Source organism: Rissa tridactyla, chromosome 2, assembly GCF_028500815.1.
Source record: "Rissa tridactyla isolate bRisTri1 chromosome 2, bRisTri1.patW.cur.20221130, whole genome shotgun sequence".
In the NCBI taxonomy this organism is placed as follows: domain Eukaryota; kingdom Metazoa; phylum Chordata; class Aves; order Charadriiformes; family Laridae; genus Rissa; species Rissa tridactyla.
In genome coordinates this window covers 24,688,303-24,702,749 of record NC_071467.1, presented here as the reverse complement: position 1 = coordinate 24,702,749, position 14,447 = coordinate 24,688,303, and the positions used below count along the sequence as shown (strand labels likewise).

Sequence of the window (14,447 nt, the reverse complement as noted above, 5' to 3'; positions counted from 1 at the left end):
CTGTTTGGAAATAATTCTACTGAAGACAGAAATCATTACCCGAGCATTGCTATAATAAATAGATTTGCCTTTTTACATTTTATCGTCTCGTAATAAAAAGCAAATGACTCATTTAAAATGGAATAATATATTCAGTCAGTACAAATGAAGTTTAGCAACTCATTCTGAGTAACGTTAATTAACAGGCTATCATCAATTAGATATCACTTCACTGCAGTTCATGTAATTCCTTTGTTAACGTTGTATCCCACACTAACACACATTACTAAGGGGCAGAAGGATGTATAGGGCAATTTTGCATCTTAATGAAATGTAAAATTTCATGATACAGTAAATTCTAAGTAGCAGGTTATTTAACAACATGCACACATAGCACATCAGTCTAGCAAGCTAAGATTTACCTGTCTTCCCCCACATGATAAAAATGTTGAGCACTTTTGCTTATTAGAAGTTCACCTTCTTTGGTGAAAACTATCTTCTATAACGCCCATAAAAATGTGATAAATGCTACACAAAATACCACAAAATCTTCAACTGTAAAAGACAAAAGAAATTTGAGGAAGCTGCTTCAACACCACCTTGCAGTTATACCACTCATTTAATACACAGCTCCCTGCAGCATGTACATATCTCATGGAAAACATTCCCCATGGAAAGAACAAAGCTATCATAATAGCAACACGGTCAATACGAATATATATCTATAAAAAACAACTGTTCTTAAAAAGACTGGTCACTTAGATCGTCAAAACAAACACATCAGTTACTCTAATTTGGCACTCTGATCCAAAGTGCTGACTTGTGAGCTAAGACTAAAAGTTTAACATTAAACAGTTAAGCTTCGTTATGAAAAGCTGCTTATACCATGCATCATTAACATTTCTATGAATATCACACCCATACACCACATAGCTTTACTGCATCTTTACTTATTCAAAGACATTATGCCACTTTTCCCCACAATGAGTAGTATCTTGCTGATTACTTACCGGCATCAAGGTTTGCTGTGAATAAAACATCACTTAACCCCAAGTACAACTGACAGAATTAGCGTTAAAAATATTGCTTTCATTTTGCTATCTGCTGCATGCCGTTTAGAAATAACGAAAACGTGTAAAAGAATTGCCTATAGTCTGATAGTATTAATTGAAAACAACAAATCCACAATGATCCTTGAGTGTAAAATAGATACTAAAAGTTTAATATAAAGGCTGAAGTTTGAATAAACACTAGTTTGGTTTTTGAAAGATTTATATGCAATCAGAACTTCAGCACTTCCATTTCAAAGGCTGAAGTGGAAAACACCAAATGAAACCATTTACAAGTACTTCTCCAGAAATACATTTCCCTAAGATTCACTGATATAAAAGAGCCATACTTTTGCTTTTCAGAATTTATCATGAGACAACAAAAAGAGACAACAAAATAACTGAAAACAAAGATCAAAAAAAAGCAACCTTATACAAATTCCTAGTCAGTAAAAAGACAAGGTTCAAAAATGTTTAGGGCTGTTTAGTTTTGGTTTGTTGTTTGTTTTTTTTTTTTAGAACAAGAACAAATGTACTATAAAAACCTCAAACACCTCTTATGCATAAAAACCAGCACCTTAGTTCTGAAGCATATGCAACAGGCTAAATTTGGAATAACATAATATTCAAGGTACCACAATTAAGTCTAGTTAAAAGACATTTGCAATATACCTAATTCAATACAATGTAAAACTTGAAGGTCTGCAGTGGCTATTTTTTCTCATCAATTCATGGAATATTACGTCAATAACCACCACAGACTGATCCCGGAGCTGAAGGCCCGCAGGACCAACAGTCACAGATAGATCTCAAATTCCCATATGGTATTAGTGAAAAAGAAATAAGATCAGCTTTTGAATTTCAAAACAGATGTACTTTAACAGTGAAAAAACAAAGCTTAAATATGTACTTATAGAAGAAAAAACGCTGCTAAAATTACTTTCTTTAAAGCTCAGATTGATGACCAAAGCATCTTATTTTCTTGGAAAAGTCCTCTATTTTCATTGGCAAGGAGTTTTTAAAACATTTACGTCAGGACAGAAAACTATGCCCACAAAAAAGCTTTCAAACCAGACCCAGCGCTAAGTTAATTTTGCATTTTTTTATACATTCACGTACCTATCTTACGAGAAAAATTTCCTGTATCATTTATTTACATCATCTAAAAACATCAGCAAGTGTGTAAGACTAACTGCTATATCTGCATTACATGTATTTGTACATTTAAACAAATAAAACAACTATGTATTGTCTTATCAAACAGTAAAATATACTAGAAATATGATATCACCGTGACCTAAAGCAAATATACCATTTGGCCACAAGAATTAGCTTCCAGTTCTGCAGGTCTCACCTTATACACAGAAATAAGCAAATCGATCAGCTGCAGGGATTTATAAGATTTGTTTTTCCTCCCTTTTCCCTTCTCCCTCCCACCTCAATGGCATTTCTGTTCTCTAGTTTATACTGTAACAGACACATACACTAATAAACTTCGAAGTCTTTCCGTTCAGTACTCTTTGAGTATCAGTTCTTAGTATGGCACTGTCATTCTGCCCTGGCTCACAAGTAAAGCGTTCACTGGCAGCCAGCACGGGTATGCCATGCACGGCTTACAGGGTATAGGGGTAAGTAAGAATAATGGTATCATTCAGCCTCCAACGACCTCCAACTTATAAAGCATCCCTCCTCTTCTACATAGAAAGCTGGAGTACTATTAGAATATACTAGCATTAAGTTAGATTTTGATCATTTATATTTTAGTTCTAGCTTATCAACCCGTTCTTTAAATAAAATTATGACTGTCAGCATTTATTGTTAGGATCCCTTTCTAGATCCCATTAAGAATAATTCCAAACAAAATAGAATGGAATTATTTAGTACAAAAAGTTTCCATTATTTATCCCTTTCATGAATCATTTAAAGACCTCATGGCAGCAACTGAAAACATTCATGTTGATCTCACAAAGAGTAGACAATATATTATGCATGCTGCCCACCAATTTATCCTTTCAGAAAGTCTCTTGCAGGCCACTTACCAATACTGCCACTCACTGTCTAAAATATAAATAGAAGTGCTTCTAGAATATATAAATAAATAATAATTGCCTATGATTAAAACCAGCAGGCTGTTAAAACCAATATCCTGTGTGACATGAGCCCGTACCAGATGCTTCAGAGAAAGGTATTCCTGAGAGGACTACTCTGAAGCAGTGCATCCATTATTGAAGAGTCTTCCTAAACTCTTTCTTAGGCTGGCTTATCTATGGAAGTATTTGGCTTTCATCATGCTTAAAACAAAATTCCACCCCCTCAAATACACACACTGCCCATGCAAAGAGCTATTCACTTTTTCTTTAAATCCTATTTGGTCTTCACTCAGAATCACTGTGTAGCAATAAGCCTTACAACACCGCCTTTTTAGGAAGTCAAGGACAAACTGCACATCATGTAACTTCCATGAGACACTGGAACAGGTTGCCCAGACAAGCTGTGGAAGCCCCATCCCTGAAAGCATTCAAGGTCAGGTTGGACAGGCCTTTGAGCAACTAGTGAAAGATGTCCCTGCCCATGGCAGGGAAGCTGGACTAGATGGATGACCTTTAGAGGTCCCTTCCAACCCAAAACATTCTATGATTCTGAAGTCCTTGACTTGCCAGTCTAACACCACTAGCAAGGTTTGGCTACAACACAGAGTAGTTAGTTTCTGAAGATCAGAACTCCTCAGGTTGGATTCTAGGAGAAATTCCTATTTCAAGAAGGCAACGTCATATGTATGAGCAATGTCAACAAGTTCCATAGCATTATCCATGTGCCAATTATTCATGAAGAAGCACTTACAGAATCAAGATCTTAGCATTTACAAGAATAATAATTTTTGCTTGCATTTCTTAACAACGTAAAACATAGGATGAGTTTTAAATTGTTCTAAGGGTAATTTTATTGCCACTATAATAGCCCCACTTAAATACGGGCCAGTTATTTTCCAATGAATAGTGCAAATAATTATTTTGTTAGTCAGTTATCAGGATGATGACTACTGCATTTTATGGTCAAAAAAAAATACAAAAAGCCTAAAAAAACCCCACCCAACCAAAAACCAACTTAAATCAAACCTCTCCAGCAGCAACAGCTTGTACTGTGCTATTTAACTGGCTTTACTCCAGTAGCTTAAATTTAAGAGTCAGCTTTATGTAGAAATGCAATAAGTGAAAACTAGGGAAAAAATCCCACACCTACAGCTGTCACCTAAAATTAAACACAACATTTTTCTTAAAATCCCAAGTGTTCTTTCAAAAGGTGCCATGTGATCATATTTAGCTACTGCACTGCAGTTAAGAACATGTTTAATCTACAACAGACAAACTGAATTCTTTCATTCAAACACGTTAAAAAAAATTAACAAAGGTGAAACCTAGGTATAATTATCTACAAGTCTCAAAACAGTAATTATTTATTTCACTTTAAGAGTAACATATAGCTTCGGAACATTTTGGTTTTGCTCCTGTTTTAATTTGCAACATAGGCCAAAAGAAATAAATTACACATATTTTGGAGGGGGAAAAACCCCACCCTAAAACAGACAGACTAGTGTTAGATAGAAGAATTCTATGTAGAGAGATGTGGGCTATTGGAATAGTACCAACAAACTGGCTTGTGCAAAACAGTAGGTGATCTTAACCATCTCCAAAGAGATTGATTAAATGGCTCTAATCCAGTTTAAAATGCTTATCATTTTACTGAGATACTCAGCAAACATGACAACAACATTCCATGCCTGTAACAATTTATTTATTTTTTTTTTAAATAGAACTGGGTCAAATTTTAAAGTTCTTATAACACATACATTATAAAAAACCAAAAATACTAAAAAATAAAAAAAAATAAAAATCATTATTGCAAAGAAGTATATTCATAGTGTCACATACCACTCCTCATAAAAAAGGTCCTGTGTTAAGCAAATGTACTTATTTCAACGACCAGGATAAGGCATTAAGGTAGATAATTGGATGGTATTCTTGAAAGTTTACTTATTTTACTTGTATTAACATCGTTATAGAAAGGGATTAACTATTTTTGGCACATATAAAATAAACAGCATGCAAGAAAGTAAACAACAAAAATGCACTTACGAAATCAAAGTCTCCATCTTGAGGGACTTTCCAGTTATCAGGGAAAACATTTTTGGATATGTGGTAAGGTTCATGCATGTTCTGATTACAGTTTTCAGGGCTTTTATTCTTCGAATCTTGTTTATCAAAGTAGTCCATGAAAGAAGGTCTTTGAACTTGTGGTGATGTAGCATTTCCTTAGTTGAAAGAAAAAGAGAAAAAAAAGAAAGTTAAAACTATTTAAAAAAATCAAAGATTTACTGCACTATAAAATAAACTCTATTTATTAATTTTCTTGGATTTTACAGAAACTAATATAGTCATCTGTATCTGTGTGGAGGCTGTGCAAGCCTCCATTTGTCCCCTGAGGATCTTTGGCATAAAAGCTCATAGCCGAAGAATGATATTTTTGAAGCAAGATACAATGTGGAGAAATGTTCACGACATTTCAGAGTTGCACATACAAATAATATTAGAAGTTACTTCATGCAATATCTATTTGTTGTTATAGAGACTGAATAACACAAGGTGCTACGCATCCCTTTGGGTGCTGAATGCCCCTAATTTCAAGGCCTGGTCCACAGGCACTTGTAGGAAAGCAGCAGAATTCCATCAGTTTCACCAAAGGTGAGATTTAAAAATTATGTAGAAAAAGAACTTGCAAAAAACAACTGCACAAACTGTGTCTAGACACTCTTTAACTAAATTCACTGCCAATGAGGATTCTCAACAAATTATGGGATCACACTCTGCAGATGGCTGCAAAGCACCCTATCTCCATGGTGTGGAAACCCTGGGGGATTTTCGTCATCATCTACGTGGCTGCGAAAGCTTTATGAAGCAGATTGAAATCAGCGTGAACTCCCGTTCTATCATGCTCTTCATGAAACTAAATGTAAAAAAAAAATTATCTACAACCCTAAATGACTCAAATTTGTATTCATTTGTGGGATTTTAAAGCAAGTTCATTACTAAATAGAAAAATAAATAAAACATAAGAAATGCTTTAGTAGTTCTACATAACTGTCACCTCAGAGACTATATCCTGTATAGCACTGACTCATGAAACGTGTACTTGCTTGCAGTATAACACATTCTACATAGCGAAACATGAAATACATTTCCACAAGTAAAATATGAGTTGAGATGAGATATATAACCAAGCTAAAACAAAAACAAAACAAAACAACCCACCAATAGAACTACGCTTTTTTAATTGTAAGCATATAAAATAATTAAGAATTTTTATTTGAACTACTTGTTTTAACAAATGAAAAGGAAAACAACTGGAAAGATCTTTTGAGCTTGTGTTTATTACGATCACTAGGAGTTGCTGATTTTCATATCAAGCTTTACATTTGTTTCTATTAATTCACAACATGGTTTTTTTGTTCCCCTCCTCTTTCACCTCTTATTTCATCATCTCTTCCTGTGGTAACCTATTGACTCTGACTCAAGATTTTTTTAATTAACCCTAATTTTGCTGCGTGGTTAATAGCGGCCTATTTTTTTCATTAATGCTTATTTTTGTACCGCCATCTTTTATAGCATATTGACTTGTTCTTTTCTTTCTGCTTTTTCTACATCATTCTGTTCTAGTATGATTTCTTCTTCTGGATTTTTGTACGTGGTGTTCTACTGTCTTACTTATGGTCTAGGCTTTACTGCACTTGACTCCAGTTGCTTCACTTCAGCTCCACAATGACTCCTCCATTCAGTCTGCCTTGTTTCCAGACACACCTTCTCCTCCCCACATTTTTTTAGCCTGTTTTTCTCTCACTTGTTGCCATATCATTTTCTAATATTCTTTTCTAATACCAGATCATAGTCGTCTCTACTCATCACGTTTTAATTAATGACAACTACAACCATACAAAAACATTCAGTGAACTAAACTCCAGGTTGAATTTAACAGACCACATAGCAGACACCTCTTCTCCAGAATCTCCCAAGTTTGCCCCCACTGAACTCAAGATCACTTGAACGAGGTTTCTGGATCTCTTGAGCCTGGGGCTGAGGAAGGGATGAGAAGTAAACAGCAGGGATGCCAAATAACTACAGAAATAAGCACTAAAGGGCAAAAATAGAAGAATCTAAACTTTAGCAAAACATAAATTTAGAAAACAGATCCAAAAGAAGGTAGTAGTATGATGGGGCTGGAATTAAAAACAGAAATACAATGCATTTTCTTAATACCAACCTTTTATTACTTGCTGATTGCTGCCCAAAACCCCTGAAACTATTTGTACCAAAAAGATAGGACACCACATTGCCAGCCTTTCATAACCAATATTTCTCTTCTGCTGAGATGGTTGTACTTATGTTTCATCCTTGAGACATACTTACAAACAAGAAGATTACCCGTGTCTCTGTTAGAAACTCTGAGGTACCAAAATGTTGGCCCATTACAGGTAAGATAGTCTCCTTCATCTCACGTAACAGAAAATACTAAAAATTTTCCAAGCACTGCTCTTAAGTTTTAGACCTATTTATAAATATCTTCCTTACATATGTAATAGAAGATTGCCGACATACACAAAAGAAATCAACCCCTCCAAATTCGTTGCTCTCAGATGCATATTAAGGAAAGTGGGTCAACAGGCCTGAAGTTACACTGAAATGAGCAAAACACATATAGTTTATACTTTGAGGACTTATTCTATTTGTTTTGATAAATAAGAATTCAGAAACTCATTTCTGATTCCAATTTAGTATAGTTAGTTAACCTATTTAAAAGAACAAGAGCTCCTTTCCTTCACTGTAAAAGAAAAAAAAAAAAAAAATCACACACGAAACCAGAAATATTATGCCTGCAAAACAATGGGACCAGAGATGTTGCAAGGTTTGTTTTTCCACAATGTAAAAATGCAAGATTTATGTAAAGATTTATTTTTAAGGTTTTATTTTATTTTTACAGATAATTAAATGAAAAAAGATACTCTTTTTTAGATCTCTAGCTAACCTAACACAAACAAGTTTAGTTAATATTTCACGGAAAATGGGATAGGTTGACACATACTAGTTTAAAGGCCCTGTGAAGGCTCTTACCTATTTTGTGTTGACTTTACAAAACGCTTAGGCTCTTTATGCCAGAGTAAACTGATTAGGTTGCACTTTTTTGCAAAATGTAAGGTTATTAGAAGATCATTTTGGTCTGAAAGCACTTTTTCTAACTTTCATGAACAATAGAGGAACGGTATCTTGTCAACTGTCTTTCAAGAACCAAGAAATTTTAAAGTACTGTATATAAAGATTCCTTTAAGGACAATTAATTCACTCAAGTATCCAGTAAGTTACTTTTTATACAAACTATATATTTGCCACAAAAAATTGGCAGCACAATCAGTATCGCTCCACAATTACCCTGAAAATCTATTGTGCAATAGACTGTTCCATTCTAGGATTTGGATTTTCCAGTTCTTCTCATTTTAGTTTGCTCTTCAACAAGAGATGGTCATGTTTAAAAATGTTTGCCACAGTTTCAGCATTTAAGAATATCAGTCTCTTATCATCCCTATACTTGCCCACTCCAGGACTTCAAGTTGGCTTTGGGAAGAAAGTCACAATAAAAACAGCAGTCTGAGAAGCGAAGCTGTCAAGCTGCTGTCAAGCCATGAAACACAGAGACCACCACGGACACTGAAAACATAATTTCCACCTCAGCAATACCCCTGACCAGAATACGGCCAGGGGGAATGTCCCCCAAATACTTAGGTAAGAGAACTTCTTTCCCAAAAGTGTGCTGAATAAAAAGAATAAGGCAGTGACATAACACCAACTCTATCACGCTGTTTCAAAAACATATCATAGCTAAAATAATTCTAAACACACATTTCAAAATAAGAAGGAACGCACATTCCATTCTAATGCATGTTTTGATCAAATTCAATTGATGTCATCTATAAAGAAAAATGCTTTTGTAGCGATGTATTTCCAACAGAAGAGTATTATATTAACATCAATTTGATTTTACGTCAGTTTAAAAGTTCTGTTGACAGTTGCTAAGTTTCTATACTCTATGTTGGACTGAGCCACATATACATTCCCCCACGGTGGTCTGGCTAACTCAGGGCCAGCTTGTTGGCAATAAACATGCTTGTCTTACTTTGTCAGGTGGAACCCATCTCTCCACAGCAGTCCCTGATCCTCAGAGAGGCCCCATAGTCACAAAAGTCAAACCTCTACCAACAACACTAGAGGCACAACTAAGCATTGACCCATAGGATCCATCCACTCCTCCAAGGCTTTCCCTTCACCATCATGATCAAGAACATCCTCATGACCCTCATGTTACTCTTCAGGTCATTCTCAAGGTCTCCTCTGGCAGTGTCATTGGCACATATCCACATGGATGGACAGCAGGAGACAATCAAAGCAACGGACAAGCCTTGGCAATCTTTCAAGTTTGTGGAGCTGGGCCCTGGGCAAGAAATAATTTCTCCTAGATAGCAAGTAAGGTCAGCAGATAAAGGCGTCCATCTCTTACAGAAGGAAGCCTCCCACTGCAGTTTCCTGGGAGCAGGTGGGTGGTGCTGGTGGTATTTTATTTGTTTGTTTGCAATTTTTTTACAATTTCTTATAGGAAGCCTCTAATTCTTTCTCTCACTCCGTTACTACCAGGACACTGGACCTCCTCCACAGCTGCAAATCTGCAGAGGAAATCTGCAGGTCCCCCCCATCCTGGGGACCTCCATCTGCCACTCGACTGAGCAATATTTCCAGCTGCTGCCTCTTCAGTAAAGTTAGGGCATCAGGCTCTCCTGTCTGCAGTGCTTCTGTGAAGATCCTGTCAGTATCTTTACTCCTTCAAAATATATTGTTTTGTCACTATTAGAGTGAGAAGCCGTACTGCAATCAGCTTTAGCCTTCTTTGGACTATCACATCTACTACAAAGGCTAGAACAGCTTATACAACAACATATTCTACTTAGGCTTCATCTGTTTCCACTAACTTCTCACCACACAAGGTGGCCTACAACACAGTGGCAGTAATTCTCCTGGGAAATGGGAGACAGGAGCTTTGAATACAGTAAGGCTGAAGAGAGCCTGGCATTTTGACCTCAATCTCTGGGCAAGCACACTTAGTGAACTACCATGTAGAAAGCTGCCACAGCCACCTCCTTCAGCCGTATTTTAATCAGAAATTGTGACTGTATTTTATGAGTGGACGAGTTCTGCTACTAATACATGCCTATTAGACAACCACCTCAGTCTTACTTAATTTAGGAATTGCAAGGAAGCATCAGAAGAAACCAGATGACCAGTTCTCCTTCGGCCAGAGCAGCTGGGAGTATACCAAAGGATTCATCTAAGAAATGTTTGACTACAGAGAGCTGTGCAACAAAGTGGTTACTGAGTTTGCAGTTTTCACATCACAGTGACTTATGCACCCATGTCTTTATTCAAATTCAGGCTCATTCAGTATTTTGTTTGTTTTATAATATACCTATTTATCAGAAATAATTGCATCTGGCATTTAAATGGAAATTCCACATATTTTTTAACAGCTGAAGCCTTCACAGGTTTTTTGAAGGACTACAAACTCAAGTTTAAAGGCCTTTTAATGGGGAAGAGTTTCCTGTACAAAACATTGCTTTGCTTCCTGAGAACGGGACTTGTAAAATGAGTTTAATAACTTCTGTTCTATTTTTCCACCTTCTGCAGAAGAAGGAAAAATACTCAATGCCTCTACTATTATAAAGCCATTAGTATAACGCTGAGTTATATTTTATTTCAGCTTTCAACAAAACAAAGAAAATCCATGTTAAGTTAGCATTTTGCAACAGCTCTTGAAGCAAAATTGCCAACCTGATGTTTTTCTTTGAAAAAAATTCCCATTTGTAAAAGATACTACTACTAGTGGCATAAATGAACAACCTTATTACCAACCACAAGAGAGGGCTCGAGGACTGGAATAGGCTTGGAAACACCTATCATCTCTTTCTATAGATACAGGAGTAAAGTACTAGTACATATACATATGTTTGATGCATATGGCATCAAATAAAGTGTCTTAATGTGGGCACAGTAAAATGCTTGATGAAAACTACATCCATGAAATATTAATGCCCATGTTACAGCACCACTGAAACCAGCCCATAATTAAGCTTCCTTGCTGAATTTATACAGGATCTAGGTCATAGGTTGTTATAAAACACATATCAATAGCTTTTGCTTTTCAATTGGAAAACCAGGTGTAGGAATTAGGCCTTCCTAAGAGTTATGAAGCATCACTCCAGAGCTACCCAAGCGTCCAACTCCTATTACAGAGGAGACTGACTAACAGTATGGCACAATCTCTTACACTGGATGGACTGAAATCACTGAAAAATAGTAAGTAAATAAAACCAACTCATGAATTTTCCTTTCAAAAATGTAGGTTCTACAGCGTGGTGCATGTCTTGCTGTAATCAAGGATCCCATAACACAATAATACAAAAAAGTTCATCGAGTACATGCTGGAACCAAACCTGTCACTTGCCAGCTGAATGATGAAACCATCATTTGCCTGCCATCAGGCTACCTCCAGTTTGCTGGCTTTCCTTCGCTGGCATTACAGGTCTCAAGACAGCCACCTATGGAGGAGGAGGGAGGGGAAGGAAACCCGCTGTCCCAAAGATTATATTCTGTTTGATAAGAAGGAAGAATGTTTAAGAATTACACAGACTAAATCTAAGATATTTCATGTCTTATAAGGCAAAAAGTAATAAAACAAAAACCTGAACTATCTAGAAGCTTCACTGAAGTCTGAAGCAACAGTTAGAAACCCAGAATAAGTCCAAATCGCAAGAAGAGGCAGCTTGTTTGCCAGCCCAAAGCAGATGGGAAATATAAATTTAACATAAGAAAAAAAAAGGAGGGTGGTGGCGTTAATGAAAAGGAGAAAGGAGAACAATCAGAAGGGCTCTGGGTGAACCAGAAAGCTCTAACACTAAGCCTTGCTGAAAAGCCACAACGGGCATATAGGGAAGCTGGTCTGAATACCAGTCTCAGAACTGAGATATGAAAAGCTTCTATGTGAAAATACGTACAATCCAAGCAGCTGAACAAAAGTAGTACTACCTTCCATCAATCCCACTCTTTCTTCCACTCCATGTTACACCTCCTAAAGTTAAGGTCTATCCTCCCACCTCTCTGTATCTACATTTTCTTCCCTCCATCTAAGTACATACTGCATAGTCTCTGCTCAGAGCATGCACAGGCATACTAAGCAAGAAGGCATAAATGTTGTTTATTGCTAGGCTGTATATTGTATGTTGGGGTAGGATGACAGGCCTCTTTTTGTTCCAGATCCCAATTTTATCCAGGCACAATTCCCTATTTGTGAAAAAAATATGGTTTTAGTTATTTTCTGTCATGGCTCCCAGAGGCCTCTAAGCATGGGTACTTATAAATAAAAACCTATTATTGTTTCTTATTTTGTTCTTGAGCAGGGAAACAAAAGGCAGAAGGAAACAAAACGTGAAACTAAACACAAGAGCAATTAAAAAAAAAAAGAAGTTTGTCATAAATGTTTTGCATCTCTAGGAAGGAAATGACATCCCTCTTCCCTAGCTAACTAAGTTTATTTCTCCAAGCTTCTTGCTTGCAACGTTCTATTATTCAGAAGTATCGAAAAGTACTTTTAAGCCACTTGTTCTGATTTATTATAATCAAACCACACAAACACCTAGAAAGCGTCCACCTTCCCTGTAAAGGTACATTGGTAAAAGCAACCAGTCTCCAAAATGTTGTGTCTTTGTCAAGCACGAAGCAGCACAAAATCTATGTCTGCCCCTCAGGGAGAGCAAGCATTTGTATGTCCCTTTCTGGTGACATTTACTTAGGACACTTGCTCTTGCTCTTGTTTCAGCCAATAGCACATGTATCACAGAATCACTCGCAGGAGGACCAGCTACAGTGGACATATTTATTTTCAGCTGAGAGATGTTAGGTCCCATTCTTGAATTATTTCTAGTTTTTAATCAATGTGTGTAATGCAAAATACAAGAAAGTTCAGCAAGTAAGTGCTGGAACCAAACCTGTCGCTTGCCAGCTGAAAGATGAAACCATCACTTGCCATGAGGCTACCTCCAGTTTGCTGGCTTTGCTTCGCTGGTGTTACAGGTCTCAAGACAGTCCCCTGTCGGAGGGAGGGAGGGGAAGGAAACCTGCTGTCCCAAAGATTATATATTCTTGTTTGACAAGAGGGAAGAACGGGTTTAAGAGTTATACTGACTAAATGCCAAGGTGTAAAAAGGTAATTCCCTTTCCAACTACAGATTGTTATTGGAATCACTTAAAAATGGAAAATAACAGTACCTTTTAAAGACAGTGTCTCCAGGAACACAGCAGACAAATAGGACATGGGTAAGAGATTGCAGTGTAAACCTAATGACACTTTTTTGATCTATTTGGCATACTAACAGGTTTTTCCTCTCAGCACGTATAAAAACCACATGGACAGTTATTAAGCCTGAAGTGATCTGAAAGGCCAAACAAAACCCTACTTCATAATACTTCCACCCTAAGAATTACTTTATTAACCTTTACTCCAAATTTGCTTGTAATACCTTTCTCTTTTTTCTCTTTTTTTTTTTGCATCACTTATTTTTTCCTTAACTTGTTGAAATTGATGAGTTTGAGATCGCTTGTGCTAACTCTGTTAGCCTCACAGTTTAATAGGCAAACACTCTGTTTCAGCATGAAAACACTTAGTACATGCTTTAATTTGTTTCCATGAAGTGAATCATCCTACTTAAACTAATCACTAATCAACAGGTATGTTTGCTATCTTATTGCTGAGAATACTACAAAAAAAAAAAAACAAACCAACAAAACAAACAACAAAACAGCACCAAAGAAAAATCAACAAAACCCTTCCTTCCTTACAATTTGCTGTACATTAAACTGCAAAGAAAACATATTCCTGCTTTGCACTTCCAACTAATCTTGCACAAATTACGACAGGTGTATATGTGCAAACACAAATGCAACTTTATGTTTGCTATAAAGCATTCAACAAAGCTATTTATTTGGCACTGATTTCCACTCTTGAGAATTAGCTTTATTTATTACCTGTCTCCTCCACCCCCACCCCACCCCAAGCAATTGCCTGAAGTTAAACATTACATTGTACCTCATGAAATCAGGCACCTACAGCCTGAGTAAGATTCATCTATTGATGCTGCCCAGTCAAGCAGATAATTCTATTAAATTCAGCAGGCCTCATTCTGCAGTAGTCTTCAGCCAAATAATAGCACATCAGTGTGTAGGTAAGTAAGTTAACTACTTAACAAACACCTATTTCTGCATATTTTGGTATAAC

At 36.5% G+C, this 14,447-nt stretch overlaps 1 protein-coding gene across 2 annotated transcripts in view; it reads right to left on the bottom strand.

Annotated features, from left to right (window-relative positions):
- STK3 (serine/threonine kinase 3) overlaps positions 1–14,447 on the bottom strand; it is a 146,512-nt gene that overhangs the window by 47,584 nt on the left and 84,481 nt on the right. Inside the window, exon 10 of one of the 2 annotated variants that reach the window (XR_008464652.1) lies at positions 402–5,337. Coding sequence is in view for 1 of the 2 variants with exons in the window: in XM_054189723.1 (XP_054045698.1) it covers positions 5,162–5,337 (176 nt within the window). In the remaining variant the exon portion in view is untranslated. The remainder of the gene's footprint in view (positions 1–401; positions 5,338–14,447) is intronic. The other variant, XM_054189723.1, reaches the window with a different exon arrangement.